General features: G+C 38.5%; 1 protein-coding gene across 4 annotated transcripts in view; it reads left to right on the top strand.

The window, feature by feature from the left end:
• KLF12 (KLF transcription factor 12) overlaps positions 1 to 15,402 on the top strand; it is a 234,501-nt gene that overhangs the window by 64,232 nt on the left and 154,867 nt on the right. For all 4 annotated transcript variants that reach the window (XM_014870959.2, XM_014870953.2, XM_088159748.1 and 1 more), the window contains one exon: positions 191 to 253. In XM_014870959.2, the coding sequence (XP_014726445.1) occupies positions 233 to 253 (21 nt within the window). In that variant the 5' untranslated portion in view covers positions 191 to 232. Of the gene's footprint in view, positions 1 to 190; positions 254 to 15,402 lie in introns of those variants that run through there.

The raw sequence follows: 15,402 nt of genomic DNA, 5'->3' as shown, positions 1-15,402 counted from the left end.
CCTATTTTGTCATATTTGTCCATTTTTGTTTTAGGTGCTTATAAACTTACTGTTCTTCTGACCTCTGTATTACTATGGAATAGATATCTGTGGTTAGATTTTTCTGTATTTACATATTCAACATATTTGAGAAATTACTGAACTTCTCAGAAAATACACTAACTAAATTATTTAATATTTTCTTTTTCAGGATTGAAGTGGATCTAGGACAAATGGATGACTGAATATTCATATGAAGAGGAAAGCCATAAAAGTTGGTTGACATTTTTACAGCCATATGCATTATATGTATTAATGCTGTTATCAAAAATTTATGCTGTGTTACAAAACAGAAGAGCTTAAATAACTGGCATGAGCTTTGTATGCTGTATTGTCTTTTAGGCAGGGGAATACTGTAGCTTAATAGCTGTGGCTTAGTGCAGTGTTTGCTACCAATACCCGAATGTTCAGCAGAAAAGCCAGGAGTATGTTAAGGAAATGGGCAATTCCTTTGAAGCCAGGTGTTTGAATGGGCTCACACACAGTGATATTCATCATTCTTCCATGCAAGGATGAAGGGAGAGTTAGAAGGGTGTTGTCTTCCATTACAGCCACTGACTATGACACTTGATATGTTGTGGAGTGACACTCAGATGGCACATTGTTTAAGAAGTCAAACAGGAGATGATCTCTTTGAAAGTTTTCTTGGTGCTTTGTTTTCTTGTGATAAGAGAGAAGGTTGTTTTACACTGTGCATTTTCTGTGATAGTTAAAAAGGAAGAAGCTATTGGAGGACCTCCATGACTGGTTACAGTTTTAATACACTAAGCCTTGACCTCTGCCAATCTTAAGTTATTGGTGATTATAAAGGATAATTTTTTTCTGGCATGCTACGATAACCAATTCCCACCAAGACTGCTTAAACACAGCTGGCACTGCCTGTGGATTTACACCAGAGCAAATGAGCTGTATTGACAGATGCAGGGTGTGGTATAGTGGGGTACAGGGCACAGCCCAGGGGGATGCTGTGCAGCAGCTTGGCTAAATAAAGCATTCTGAAGACTCTAATAGTCAAGGAGGCATGCTATTGTGAGAAGCCTGTTTCTTTGAGAGCTTCTTTCAACTCCTGAATCCCTGTCAGGGGTGGAAACAATCTAAAAAACAGCAAAAACCCCAGGTTTTGGTTTTTTTTTCAAAAGCACAGTATTAGTTCGGTACAAGAAATGTAAACCTACAGTTCTTTTAACTTAGCAAAGTAGTTCAAGAAGACAGTGTCTTATTTTTCTCAATGGTTTTATCAAGCTTTTAGTGGTTCAGAAGTTTTACAGTTTATTAACTACTGACCTGGATACAGAAGTGTAATTCATTCTTGGGTGAACTTCTGGAGTGTTCACAACAGGTAGTGGACATACTGATTCCAGCTACCTCCAAATTCACAAGCAGCATGAAATTTGAGGCAATCATCTGTGTCTTTGAATTTTGTCTCCTGAAATAACAACCAGCAAAACAACCTTCAGAAACATCCATCCTGCTTTGTATGCTGCAGGTCCCAGACAACACCTCCAGCCTCTTAGAGCCAAATTTAAACCCTGATAGAGACAAAGTGGTATTAGTAGCTGTGCAGTAATGTACACAGTTTTTTTCCATGGGGTCAGGGGCCCATATGCCCACATGAGACAGCAGTTGTTGCCTGCTAAAACAAGAGCACAAAATGTTGAGGAATTTCCCTTCGGTTTGATTGCTGACAAGTCAGTGGCTGCTGCCCATACCAATGTCTAATAGCTTGGGATGGGCCAGCATTGTGGCAGAGCAAACGCTTCCCTGCTCAGATCTCTTGGCTATGAATAGCAGAGTGAAAAACTGATACTGTCCAAACCTTACTTCCATGTCTCAGAAATGCAGTGATAAAATCCTGTATCTATGAACTCGGGGAGGCAGTTCACTGACAAAAAGTGTGAGAGGGTAAAGATGCTAAAGTAATTATCTGTAAGGCATCTCTGGATATAATTTTGTTGCAATGGACTACTCTTGCTGTCCAGGAGACAGCACAGAGCAGTACTACTGTGTGGTAATGTTTTGTATGGGATTGAGAAGTAACTGGGACAGGCTATGTCTTAGGTATTTGGTTTGGGAAGTGACACCAGGGCAGAAAAAGTTAAGGATTTATTTCTTGAGAGTGGCTGTTGTGCCCAGAGACTGTGCAGAGGAGGGATGGCTTCCAGATCAAGCAAAAGCAAAAGACTCTTGAAAGAATGTGACCTTTTTGCAGGTTTCTGTAATTGCATGAGAGCTGTATCTCTGTTAGCTCAGTACCGCTGTTCTGCTCTCTGCTCTTGCTGTTCTGTTTTAACACAAGAGTGGTGGAATGAGGAAGGAAGGACTGGAGAACAGGGTGACCTCTTTCGTGTCAAGCCGTAGTTCCACTCTCTCATGCCCTTCTGATAACATCCCACAGTAACTGTGGGGAAACTGCTCAAAACATGTACAGATAAGGAAGGGGGTACTGAGTTATTTCTTTGCATGTTTTCTGTTTGGCAGCCTTTGCAAATGTAGGGCTCTGAATCCTGCTGGTAGTCTTTTATACTAGGAAAGTACCGTGAGTAAATCATATCACTGAATAAGAAAAAAAAATGTGGTTACATGGAGGAATTCAAAATTTGAGGCTAAAAATTGCTTTTCTGGGAAGAAATGATTCCAGAAAGCTTAAGCAATAGAGGTGGAGAAGGCTTCTCTGTGGTCACTGTTAAGATCTGCTGATAAAGTTCTGGCTCCAATAGGGAAGAGATTGGATTTCAGCCAGCACCCTGCCTTAGCTTTTTGTTTTTATTGCTCTTCTACTCATCTAGTTTAGAAAGATTTTTCACTGCTACCAGGAAAATGTTGGTGTATTGTTGGGAGTATAAACAACTTGCATTGCACTATCTATATATAATATTGGTATATTTAAGGTCTTCCTTCGTCTGCCTCAAAATGTATGTAAACATGGTGTTGTATAAATAAGTGACATCTAAGCATATATGCAACTGATGAAGGAAAAATGAACATAATTCTTTCTGCCTCATAAAATGAGGTTAGATGGATACCTAGCAGAAAAAAGAAATAAATTTGACAGCAAATGCATGCATTTTGAATGCATGCAGCTTATGATGCTTCTTCATTTCCTGTGATACTGACAGCTGCCTCCAGAGGTTCATTCGTCTGTTGAATCAGATATTTAAAGTTTGTTTTTCAGTGTACAGTGGCTGAATGGGGGTGTGGGGGGGTGAGACTTGGGTAGGAGTTGGCAAGCAAATGGGTAATTGACAGAGAAAAACTATAGCTCAAAGGTTCTGGGCAAAGTAAAAATCAAGACTTCAAAACCAAGTGAAGAGGACTGAAAGAAGGTCAGAGAGCAAAACTAAAGGGAAAAAGAGGTTGTATAGATTTGGGTTGAACTTAATGAGTGGCCATGGGTGCAATCACACCACTCACACTGTAGTTTCATGAACGGCTTCTAGAAATAACACCAGGCAGTCTGGTTGATCAGGTTTAATGATGTTCTGAGTTATTTAATGCTGGAAAAGTGATGAACAGCACTGAGTTTAATGGTGTAAAGAGGACTCCTAATTTTCAGTGTGTCATGTCTTTAAAAAAACAAAACCATACCAACCAAGAGCAAACTTTAGCTCAGTTATTTAGAGGAAGGGACTCAAGGAAGTATTTCTTGAACTGTCAAATGCCAACGCCGTTTGAGAAGTCTCCCAACCTCTTATGTGCCCTTGCCTTACCTCCTCTGGCTCCTGCGTGGAGCAGGTGGCATGGGAGGGTGCAGAAGCTGCTAGCTGCTGGCCAGGCAGGGCCTGGGGCTGTACCCCATGCTCTACTGCATGCTGGGCAAGCCCCTGGGTCATTTCATCTGACTCAGGATCTACTCTAAGTTTTGTGTGGAGTTTGGATTCATTGGACTTCATCTTTTTGCTTTTCATGCTTTTAAAAGTTTGGTCATGATAAAAAAAAACAACATTTTTTTTAATGTATTTGAGAATGTTTCAAGGAAGTTTTTTGGTTTTATTTGCATAGTCAGGATAGTGGTAACAGTGTGGTGATATGTTTGGTTTTTCTTGTCAGCTGTCCCCTCTGTATTGCAAACAAATGCAGTTTTTCTAGAAAGAAAGTGGCTGCTCTTAAGGGGTTATTCTCATCTAGCATCATTCAGTTGATTCTTGGAATATAATTCTGACTAGAATCGTCAATATTAATCTCAAGGGAATTACTTTGCACTGACCATCAGTCTATCTTTCTGTCATGTGCTTTTCAGTTTAGATTACTCTCAGGCACAGACGCTGTAGTTTAATGTTTTGTCTTAATTCATTATGATTATAAATTAGTTGGATAAAACAATGTAACAAATGACTACTTAAAAGTGACTGATGACCCCATTCAGCAAGGCAGGGGGACTGTGAAGTTCTTTTGGTTTCATCTGTTGTCTAGCATTTATCAAGATGGACCCCTTAACAGTCGATTGGTGGTTGATTTTTAATGAATATTTCACAATGTAAGTAGATAGCAGGCAGTTGTCTGGAGCTCAGTCATATTCATAGGACAGATCTGCTTTTACTTGCTGTCACTGAAAAATGTAAAAGTTACGCTGAAACTGTAGAGTGGGAGGAAAGCTTTCCCCCAAATCTTATATTGCGGAAAGGGAGGAGCAGCAGTGATTTTCTTTCTTTTCCTGTTCCTTACATCAGCAGCCACATACTGTGCTGTCTCTTGCTCCTGTCTTTTCCCACTGGATGCTGCAAGGCTGTACATGGTGGATGCCGTAGTTTGCTACTGTAGGCTCAGCCCTGCTGCAAGTGGGATGAGGTGAATTTGGAGCTGATGCTCATGGCTGAAATATTGTTGGGGTCATTTCCAACACTGATACTTTCCAAGGAGAAAAAGGCATTTAAGATGGCTTGCAACAAACCACTTCAGCTTTGTGAGTTTGCATATGAGCTCTTTCCTGTTCCCCTTGCATTTGCAAAATTGTGGAATGATTTCTCAAAAGACCCTGGTGTTCTTATTAGTCTTTCCTTACGAACAACAGTAAAAAATTTGTGTCTACACGGCTCATTTCTTCATTTCTGCCAGACAGATGCTTTCATAATCTAAATGGTTTCTTGTTTATGGATCCTGGGTCTTGGCTATATTCCATTCATTTCCTAACTCTTTTGGTGACACACATACATGTAGATTGTGAACAAATCATATTTAGTCGTTGGCTTGTGATCTGACCTTGTTTAAATAAAACTGGTTTATGATTTTTGAGGATTTTGTTTTTGTATTTCATTTCTGCCAGTGTGGATTGGGGGTAAAACATCCGTGGGGTATCCTAACCATGGCTTTTAAGTTTTATACATAAAAAAAATAGAATACATTTCAGACGTGTTATTTTGCTAATTGAAGATAGCTGTGGTCTTTTTGTACTCTCACTGTTCAGAAAGGCATAGAAAGTAGGTCTAGGGTGTGTTAGACTTGCCCTGTCAAAGCCTGGTCTTCTGCAAAATCTCAAGCTTTGCTCTAAAATCAATACATAGATCTTCATATGTTATAAATAAGATGTATTCTCAAATAGTCAGAGCAAAGTTGCCCAAAAGGCTTTGGGTTCATAATTGGGAGAAAGGTCTTTGGCTCAGTAGTGGTGTGTGGAGTTTGAATCCAGTGTCTGCACAGACTTCTGCTCTGCTTGGAGCCGCTATGGAATATTTCAGGTGCATTGGGTTTTGAATTAAAATCCTTTTTATTAAACAGTTTTTTGAAATAGGAAGAATGGAGAATTGCATAAAAGAGGATGGCAGCAATTTTCATGTGAGGTGATATGTGGGGGAGTAAGGCAGCCCACATTGTAGTGCAGTTCACAGCAGAGTAGTTTGTCTAGAATTGATAAAATGTGATAAAAATGTGGAATATTTAAAATGTTCTTTTCACAGTTCAAGTCATTAAAATTACTAAATGTCATTGTAAAGCAAAGGTAGATCTTGCTGGTGTTGCCTGGATCACTTCTCCATAAAGAGATAAGTGGTGAAAATGGGCTGTGGGTAGTAAATTGTGGATGTAGGTGAAAGCTGTTTAAGAGCTTGCTTCAGCACCTACTGACATAACTCAGTTCTGTAGAGTGCCTTTTCAACTTCTTCTGAAATTTGTAATAGTTAACCCTTTATGATCTTATTTAGTAAATATGTTGGCATCTATAATTTGTATTACTTACTGCTCTTGATCATAAGACTTGGGTTGTGGTAACTTCATCTGATTATTTAAGGTCATAGGGAGCTTTTAAATGCATCCTGTGATCACAGTCCTCTTATAAATGTTGCTTTGTTTTTTAAAGTTCGAGGATTTTTTGTTGGGTTGAGGGTTTTCTTTGTTAGGTTTTTTTTATGTCAAGACTGAAAAAAATCCTAAAAACTTCATCTTGAAAAGATCAGCAAGAGCTGAGAGCAGTTAGCAAAAACTAGCCTGTGAGTATAAAATAACAAATAGCTTTATAATATGGGCAAAGGTACCCTTGGTTCCCATTTCTGGTGTTGAAAATGTGTGGTATGTGTTGGTGTTCCCCTACTGGGAAGCAGAGACGTGTTAAAAACAGAGTTCCTGCATCTCAGGTGGAGCAGAAACTGATGCAGTGGCTTCTTGTCGCCAAAATTTATCTTGTAGGCTATATATGAAGTAAAATGATGGAAACAGCCTAAAGACGTAGGTGAGAAATTTTCCTTAGTTCTGTCTATACTGGGAAGCGAGTCAAGAGTGTGACTGGTTTGGCTTAGATCAGCAAATGCTTCCATGCATGTCCTGGCCCAGCAGGCTTTGATTCACCTCATGGCATTGCCCGAGGCTGCACAAGCTATGCGACTTGGAAGAAACCTGGTTTGGTGTTTCCAAACTGCTGTTTCAAACTACTTTGTTTGGTTCCTTTTTCAGCCTTGACATCTCTTCTGGGGACTGTTTCTAACTGATGGGACATAATCCACAGAGAACTAAGTCACAAATGCCTGGATTTGTTCTTTTCAGTTTCAGTCATTTTGCTGAAGGCTCCTGTCTTCTTCTAGTCAGCAGAGAGCAGTAAGCATCTCTGGAGCGCAGTTCTTCCCGTGGGATTTCTCTATCCTCCCTGGAAGGACATCTCTTCTGCCTGTAAGATGTGACAATACAGACACTATGAGTACATGAGACTCCACTCTCTTGGACTCATTTTGGTTTCCAGAACACCCCTGAGCACCCCTGCTCTTGCAGCCTGACTTCTCTGCTGCCATGTGTTCTCTTGGGAATGAAAGAGCAGTCACCACGCTCATTTCACCTTTTAATCCTAGTGCACTTAGTGAACAATTACACTAATTCTAGTAATGATTAAATTTATACTACTCCAGAGAGAGAAGCACAAAGCATTTAATTTCAAAGCTGTTTGACAAGACCATTTTTATGTGTGTATTTTCAGAAGTATGACACAAGTTTCCAAAGTGCCTAATGGGGAGAAAAATGTTTAAATTCATACTCTCAGGTTTTCAGTTTCCAAGAAACAAAATTATCTTCATTTCTGTTAAGCATTATCCATCAAAGAAAACAATTTAAAAACCAATATACAGGACTTGCTACTTCAGCTTATTTAATAATGACCTCTTTCTGGTCCTTATTTATAAGCATGTAAGTTTGCATAGAAAAAAAAGATACTTCTCTTGTGTGGAGGTATTAATTCTCAATATCATGAAGCATCACAACTAATTGCATTTTGGAGTTAGTCTTTTCTTTGTAATTAGGAGGGGAAGAATCTTCTCCATCTGAACAGTGGTACTGATTAAGATACATTGAACCAGATACTGAAATACTACATGTTCTTGTTTTCCTTTTCCTACATATCTGACAATAAGAATTTAGTGGTAGAAATAAATGCATTTGGATTTTAGTGTTTTTGACATCCTGTGGAGAGCATGATGTCAAACAATGGCAATTTGTCACTTCTCATATGATGATGTAGAAGAATGTGTTAGAATTCCATAGCTAGCACATAAGGAGAAGACAGTTTAATACTGATATTCACTGCTAACAGACCTGAATAATGATTCCACTACATATGGTATTTTCTGTACCCAAGGACATGTGTCTAAAAGAGAAAACAAGTTCCAGGTATTAATCTAAATCTCAACTCACTCTTGTGCTTCCCACGTGGTGATTCATTGAGTCTTTCTTGTGCAGAGGTCTGGTGATGAATCAGGAAAGGGCAAGTTCTCTGCTTTGAGGCTGTCACCTTTTTTGAACTTTGCTATTTACTGGAGGTTTTTGTTGTTCAGTTTGATAGTAGTCAGCTGCAACTGTGATTGCAGTCAGCTGTGATGGACATGTGGGCATAGCTCAAGTGAAAAGAAAAGCCTAGGCTTTCAGACATTATAGGTAAATATGATGAGTTTCCACCTTAATTTATAAGTAATGTACAAGTATTTCAGTATTTGTATTAGAAAAAAAAACCAAAACCCCAACCACTAAAGCCTAAACACATGATAAAAGGTGTCTGAGAAATAGCAAGGTAAAAAGCATTCTTTTCTCCTTGGCTTTATTTTTCCTTTTTTTTTTTTTTTTTTTTTTTTTTCCCCTAAGAGGATGGTACAACCCTCAAAACCTAAACATTTGGAGTTCGCTCTGAGTTTCATTTAAAATCACACAAGCTTGGGCTTATATGTTTCTGAAGTGAGATTACAGTGAGAATCTCTCTTGCAGATTAAGAAGTAAGGAGTGTCTGTTGGTTTTAGGAAGATGAAAATTAACTTAGATGTGTAGGTTGTCTTAAGTGCAGTGGAACTGAGATGATGTTTGCTGAACTACTCTTTGGAGATTTACATAATGGATGAGATACAGGAGCTCCAGGCAGCATGACAGTGGAGTTTATCACAGGATATAAAACAAGTGAATTGCCTTAATAATCTCTACAGAAAGTAAGGGTAATCTTTTCTTTTATATGAAGAAAGAATGCCAGAGAGTTCATAATATCCTGGCTGTTCATGTACAAGGAACCAAACGTATCTTTAGAATGACCTGAATCCATTCAGCCATCATGCTTTCTTATTGAGGATTTTCAAAGCTCTTCAGGAAGGACAAGCAACTTATATCTCTGAAAATATGTCTTTTATGTAGTAATATGTAATGATAATTCATGGCTTGATATAAAATACTCATAGCAGGTTGGGTAATTGTTATAACTACTTTAAATATATATATTTAAATATATGGAAAGCATTTATAAACCAAATATACGTGCTGTGTAGTTCTATAGTGGTAATGATAATTTCAAAAGTTTTAGACCCTTTGTCATTTCAAAGTGGGTGCATTTTGGAAAGAAGCGTTAATATTAAAAGGTTGCAGGATTTAATTTTTTATCAAATCAATTTACCCACTTTGGTTGGCATGGAAGTTTCTGTTTTTCTACTTCAGCTGATATCTTTTCAGCATGGAAAATGGACAAAGAAACACTGTAAAAGTAAAATAGTTAAGTGTAGGTGGTAATAACACCCAAGTCCTGTTGTATGCTTTTCAGATGTGTATTTAGCTTCAAGCAAGAGTCAGACTCCTATGTTATTTGGAATATAAATGTGCCATTCCTCTTTGATCTGTAGTAAAACTTCCTAACGATCAAGGCTACTTAGCACTTTTGCTTGAAGGAAAAGATTTACTTTTGGGCATAGCAAGTTTCCAGAAGAGTTAATGATGTCTTTAGGTTCTGGTTTTTGTGAGCTGTATGCAGCTTAAGAATTCTTTTGTATTAATATTATGTCAATTGTTTTTCTAGTTTCTTCTAGTTTTTCTAGAAGAGCATGGGCTAGTAACTCATTATAAAGTGTTACACACACAAAAAAGGTATTTATTTACCTTATGTGAAACCAGGTTATCAGAAAAAAGTAATAATTTATTGAATGTAGTATTATGTGAGTTTCTACTTCTGTTAATGAAAAAACATATTTTGAGTGATTTCAGCAGTGATGGACAATACCCAGCCAATCTACTAGGTATGCTGTGCTCCACTCTTAATTCCCAGATGCAGGCTGGGATTAGTTCTGCCAGATTTTCTCTGGATACTGGATAGAATTTATTGTTTATCAATTGATGTACAAAGTTAGATTTTTCTTTTTGCCAGTTTGGTTTGTTTTTCTTTCCCTGTGTTTCTAGTAAATGTGTTATTTCTGTCAAGTCACAAGTCTGTATCAGTAACAGTTACTGCAGTGTGGAAGGAAGGGCACCAAAGTGATAACCCATCTGCTTATATTTGCTAGTGTCTTTCCACAGTGCCAGCCTGGTGGGATCAGAGACCGAGGAATCTTTTATAAGAACGGAGTTGTTTTCATCAGAAAAGTGTTTTAAAACACTGAAATTCTTCCACCCTGTTGGCTCTGAAATCTCCCACGTGGGGATCTTTAGAGTAAATAAATAAAAGATCACACCAGGCAAATGTGATTTAAAGTGTTTGTAACTGTTCCCCAAACAGCAGTAAAATCCTAAATATGATATGAGGAAGGCAAACAAGGGGAAAAGTTCAGCCTCTAGACTTTCTATCTGGACTGTGTAGCTATGCAGTACCAGACCCAGTGGACATGGAGAGGATTCTGAAGAGTCCTAGTGTCCAGAGGTATCCCCCCTGGGTTAGGACAGCTTCCTCATGCCCTACTTCTCCACAGCTTGCCCTTCTTTGGGATGTGTATGCATTTGTATCAGAGAAGTCTCTTATTTCTAATCCAGACCTAAGTGACCTACTAGTATTTGCCTGCACAGAGACAGAAATATTAAATGGTTTGAGCTGGACAGAACCTTAAAGATACACCCCCCCTGCTGTGGGCATCACACTTTGCATTAGACCAGGTTGCTCAGAGCACCATTCAAGGAGGCCTTGAACACATCAGGGATGGGGCATCCACAGCTTCTCCGGGAAACCTTTTTCATTGCCTCACCACTCTCACAGTAAATAATTTTTTCCTCATATCTAATCTAACCCTACCCTCTTTCAGCTTGACACTATTCCTCTTTGTCCTTTCACTACATGCACTTATAAACTCTGTCCGTCTTTCTTGTAGGCCCACTACAGGTACTGAAAGGCTGCTCTAAGTTCTCCCTGAAACCTTCTCTTGTCCAGGCTGAGAAATTCAAATACTCCCAGCCTTTCCTCATAGGACAGGTGCTCCATCCCTCTAAACATCTCCCCTGGACTCACTCCAGCAGGTCCATGTCCTTCCTGTGCTGGGACCCCAGAGCTGATGCAGCCCTGCAGGTGGGGTCTCACAGACAGAGCAGAGGGGCAGAATCCCCTCCCTGCCCTGCTGCCCACGCTGCTTTGGATGCAGCCCAGGACACGTTTGGTTTCTGGGCTGGGAGTGCCCATGGCTGGGTCATGCCCAGCCTCTCATCCACCAGCACCCCAAGCCCTTCTCAACAGGGCTGGTCTCCATCTGCTCTAGCATGCCTGGTGGTTTTGTTAAACTGTTGTTCATTTGTTAAATATCCTGAAGGTTTCAGTTGCAAAAGTTTGCAAGTTGTACAGATCTTAGAGTAAGCATTTACTGCTTGTTCTGTTGCTGTAATGTGAAATGTCTGCTGCCTTTCACCTTTTTCTGTGGTAGGAATTCAGAAATGCTTGTTGTACTTTGTTGAACAGTAGATCCCCTTCCTGGTGGGGAGTGAAGCTGGGCATTTCCATCCTGTATTGGCTTGTACTGCTTTGAACCCTGGGGAGCATTCCAGATAGTCAGCCATGATTTTGCCCTGCACGGGTGCATGTTACTACTAACCTCTTCATAGGCATTTCAGAGTGATGAGTGATGTGAAGTACTTACTGGTATACATCTGCAAAATTTTAACAAAAATTATCCAATCCAAGTATAAACTTACGTCTGACCCTAGAGCAGTTGTATCGCAAGAATGGGAAGGATTTTTTGGGAACCCATTTTAAAATGCTTGCTTTGCCTGAGTGAGAGTCTACAGAATATGTTAATTAGATATAACAATATTAACGTGATGTCTTGAATTAATCTAATAGTTCCTCCCAGTTGAATGCTGATACTACTTTTTTTTCTTCACAGTTGTGGTATATTCTGGTTAATGCTTAATTTAATGTTTTGAAGTAATCAATCCATTGATTTTGCAAGTATTCTTTCATGTTGCAAATAAATTTAGAGTTCTGTTATTTTTCAGGGATGTGAGCAACTGAGAGTTGTCATTACTTAAAAAAACCTAACCAGAACCAAACCAAACTCCAAAACCAAAAAAATAACTAGAACAAAACTACTATAAACTTCCAAACAAATGACAAAATACAAACATGAACCACCACCCCTGAATGTTTTTGAGACTATTTTAAACTTAAAAATAAATAATGGTGGCATTTAATATTTTTCATTTAAGAGTGGATAATTCTCCTTGGCACCAAACAGGTGATAAATTTACCAAGCTTTTTTTTCTAAAATGATTGAAATGATGAATTCATTGATGTCTTCAGAAGCTCTGTCTTGATGGTGCTCAGCCAGGGAATGAACATTCTCAGAAACAGCACTAACAGTGATGTAACTTTGGTGCTTTTCATCATGAAACCCATATTCTTTTATCTGGGTCCTATGAGGAGTGATTTTAAGAAAGGGTGTATTTTAATGAAAAAATTGCTAAATGTTTTTTTTACTTTACAAGTGAAGTGGTGACTTGGCATGAGCTTTCAGCATAGAAAACATTCTTGTGAATCAGCTACATAGATTGAGGGAATCACTCACCAGATTTGTGTCCAGCATCATTCAATGTCTGATAAACACTGCTCTTGAAACGACTGTGGCTATGATTTTAGCGGTGAGAATATTTTAGTAATATTTATTGAATTTCAGCATCCACAATAATGATGGAGGTAGTTTGTCATGTTATTAATGTTAGAGGTCTGGGTATCTTCAGAATGATGCAGTATGCATAACACTCAATGTCTATACAGAGATCGTTGTTTAAAAATATGAGCAGCTTAACCCATCTAGTTCTTGTGGTGCAAAGTAAATCTAATAAAAGCATTTTAGTCTGTGTGAGACATAGCTAATGTGGACAGGAAATCATTTTCATCATTTTACACAGTGTAACTAAGCCACGTGTTGGGAATAAATATGTGATTTATACAGGCACAATTTCTTTTTATGTCCTAATGAGAAATGTTAAATATATTAGTATGACTTGGGGCTTGACACATGCTCTAAAGGCTGTGTATGATGCCAAGCAACCAATTATCTCAGTCCATTATTTCTTGAAAGCCTTGACACGGGTAAGGTCACTATACATTTTTAAAGGGAGCACGATGCTAGGTTGATACAGGATGAAAGGATGATACAAATAACAATACTGTGTTAGATCTTCCTGCTGCACAATGTATAATCAGGTGCTCTGACTTCAAGAACACTAATGAGGATTTAAAGACCCAGTGGTGCACATTTAGCAGACACACATGATTCTGTCAAATGCTTTTGCAAAGGGCAGCTCTGATGCAAGGTACAGTGCAAAAGCAGGTAGGAATGAATAGTTTTGTTGTATAGTATATTTGGTGTAATACTTCTCAGTGTTTCAGTGAGCGTAGCAATAGGTTGCAGTGTCCTGTGCTCTGCCAGGTGCTGTTGTTTGTGATTTTTACCAGTGATGAAACCAGCCAGGAGCAGCAGTACACGTGGGCAGACCATATCACTGCATTTTCAGTGATTGAATAGTCACTGAGAGGAACAAGGGGAGAGGGCTCTGAAGTTATTATTTCAAGTCCATACTAAGCTGTATATACCATGTTCTGACCACCTCATTTACCTCTGCAGTGAATGCCAGGTAGTGAAATCCTGCAGAAGAGCAGACGGTGGCCTGCCTAGCTTAAGGTGCCTTTTGGAAGTGATCTGTACCAGGTACTTGGCAGAAGAATGTCAATTCATTCTGGAGTGCAGCTCTTGAGACCAGAATACCATGGTTTAGAGCTGATTTACCTTTGTTTTTGGCATTTATTATACATAAAGAAAAGACATAAAAATAGCAATGTGTTTTCTGTTAGAGCAAATGTCCATCTACCTTACCTGCTTCGGCTTTCAGTAGTCAATAATGGATGCTTGGGCAAAGGATGTAGCAAGGCAGTTGTGTGAGTAATGGTACTGCCCTAGAACCTCTTCCAAGTTTGCAAAGAATCCAGGACACAGATACTTACATAGCCAGAGGTTGTTTCTATATTTTTGTGCTTGATTATAGCTCTTGGTAAACAAATCTGTAGAAAAGTCCAATTGTTTTTCAACCAATATCCAGCTCATCAGACAAGCAGACTTGTTATGAGACCAGCTTCTCTCTGTGTGAGTTATGGCATCCAGTGCACATCCCATGGTTTCCAGTTAGCACCTGCTTTGGCTACGAGGTTGGACTGGAGACGTTCTGAAATGTTTTCCCACTAAATTATCTGACAATCCTAAGAAAAAAACAACTTGGCGATAACATTCATTGTTCCCTCAGTTTTTCCGTGATATTTCATGCTGTAAAATGATATGGTATAAATGAATTATGCATTTACTTGTCTTTTGGCTAGACACAAACTCATATATTTTGTTTATAACCTCTAATTTAATATAACTGCCGAGTTTGATTGGCTTTATATAGCAAATTTGGTATCTCTGCCTTTTAAAGAAGTTTTAATGGAAGTTCAAAGTGTCTGTTGATGTACTGCTGTATGTATATGTGTATATCTCTTTCTGATGTTTTCCTGTGTTTTTTATGGCTCTGTCTATTGTTACTTAAACTATTCTTTAGTCTTGAAGTTTGCCATTATTTTAATAATTGGCAGTAATTTTGTGCAGAGCACTTGATTTTTAAATGTGTTTGAGGAATCACAATTTCTTTGAGAATCTACGAGAAATGCATGTTGGCAACATTTAAAACTCGTTAATTAGTAATTCTTAACATTTAATTAGAATTGCTTTTAAAATGGGCCCTAATTCTATTATAATCTATTGCTTGTGGAATCTATTTTGGCAGTTTTGTACATAAGCATTTTGGTCATTCTGTCTTGAGTAAGAAAGTACCTCATAAATAGTTAGGTATTGGCTTGATCTAGCAGTTGATGCAACCAGTCTGAGAGCAAAATGTTATTTTATACCGTTAAAAAAATATTTGGTGGATACTTACAAATTCTTTTTAATGAATTGAGGTGCTTTGTATTTCATTCACTAAGTGATTAGAAGTCAAGAGTTTTCTCTTTTTTTGAGCTTTCTACTATTCACCAGCTTTAATATTAATATTTTCTCAGGAGTTTCCACTAAAGCGTGCGGGGAGCAGGAAACCTCAAACTGTTGTTAAGTAAAACAGAGATTGGGTTGGGGCAGGGTGTTAAACATTTGTAGTTTGGGAGTTTCATCACAGCATACACCCTTTCTTTAAACATGTCAGAATAAG

Source organism: Sturnus vulgaris, chromosome 2 (assembly GCF_052056855.1).
Source record: "Sturnus vulgaris isolate bStuVul1 chromosome 2, bStuVul1.hap1, whole genome shotgun sequence".
Taxonomy (NCBI): Eukaryota; Metazoa; Chordata; class Aves; order Passeriformes; family Sturnidae; genus Sturnus; species Sturnus vulgaris.
This window is presented reverse-complemented; position numbering and strand designations above follow the sequence as displayed.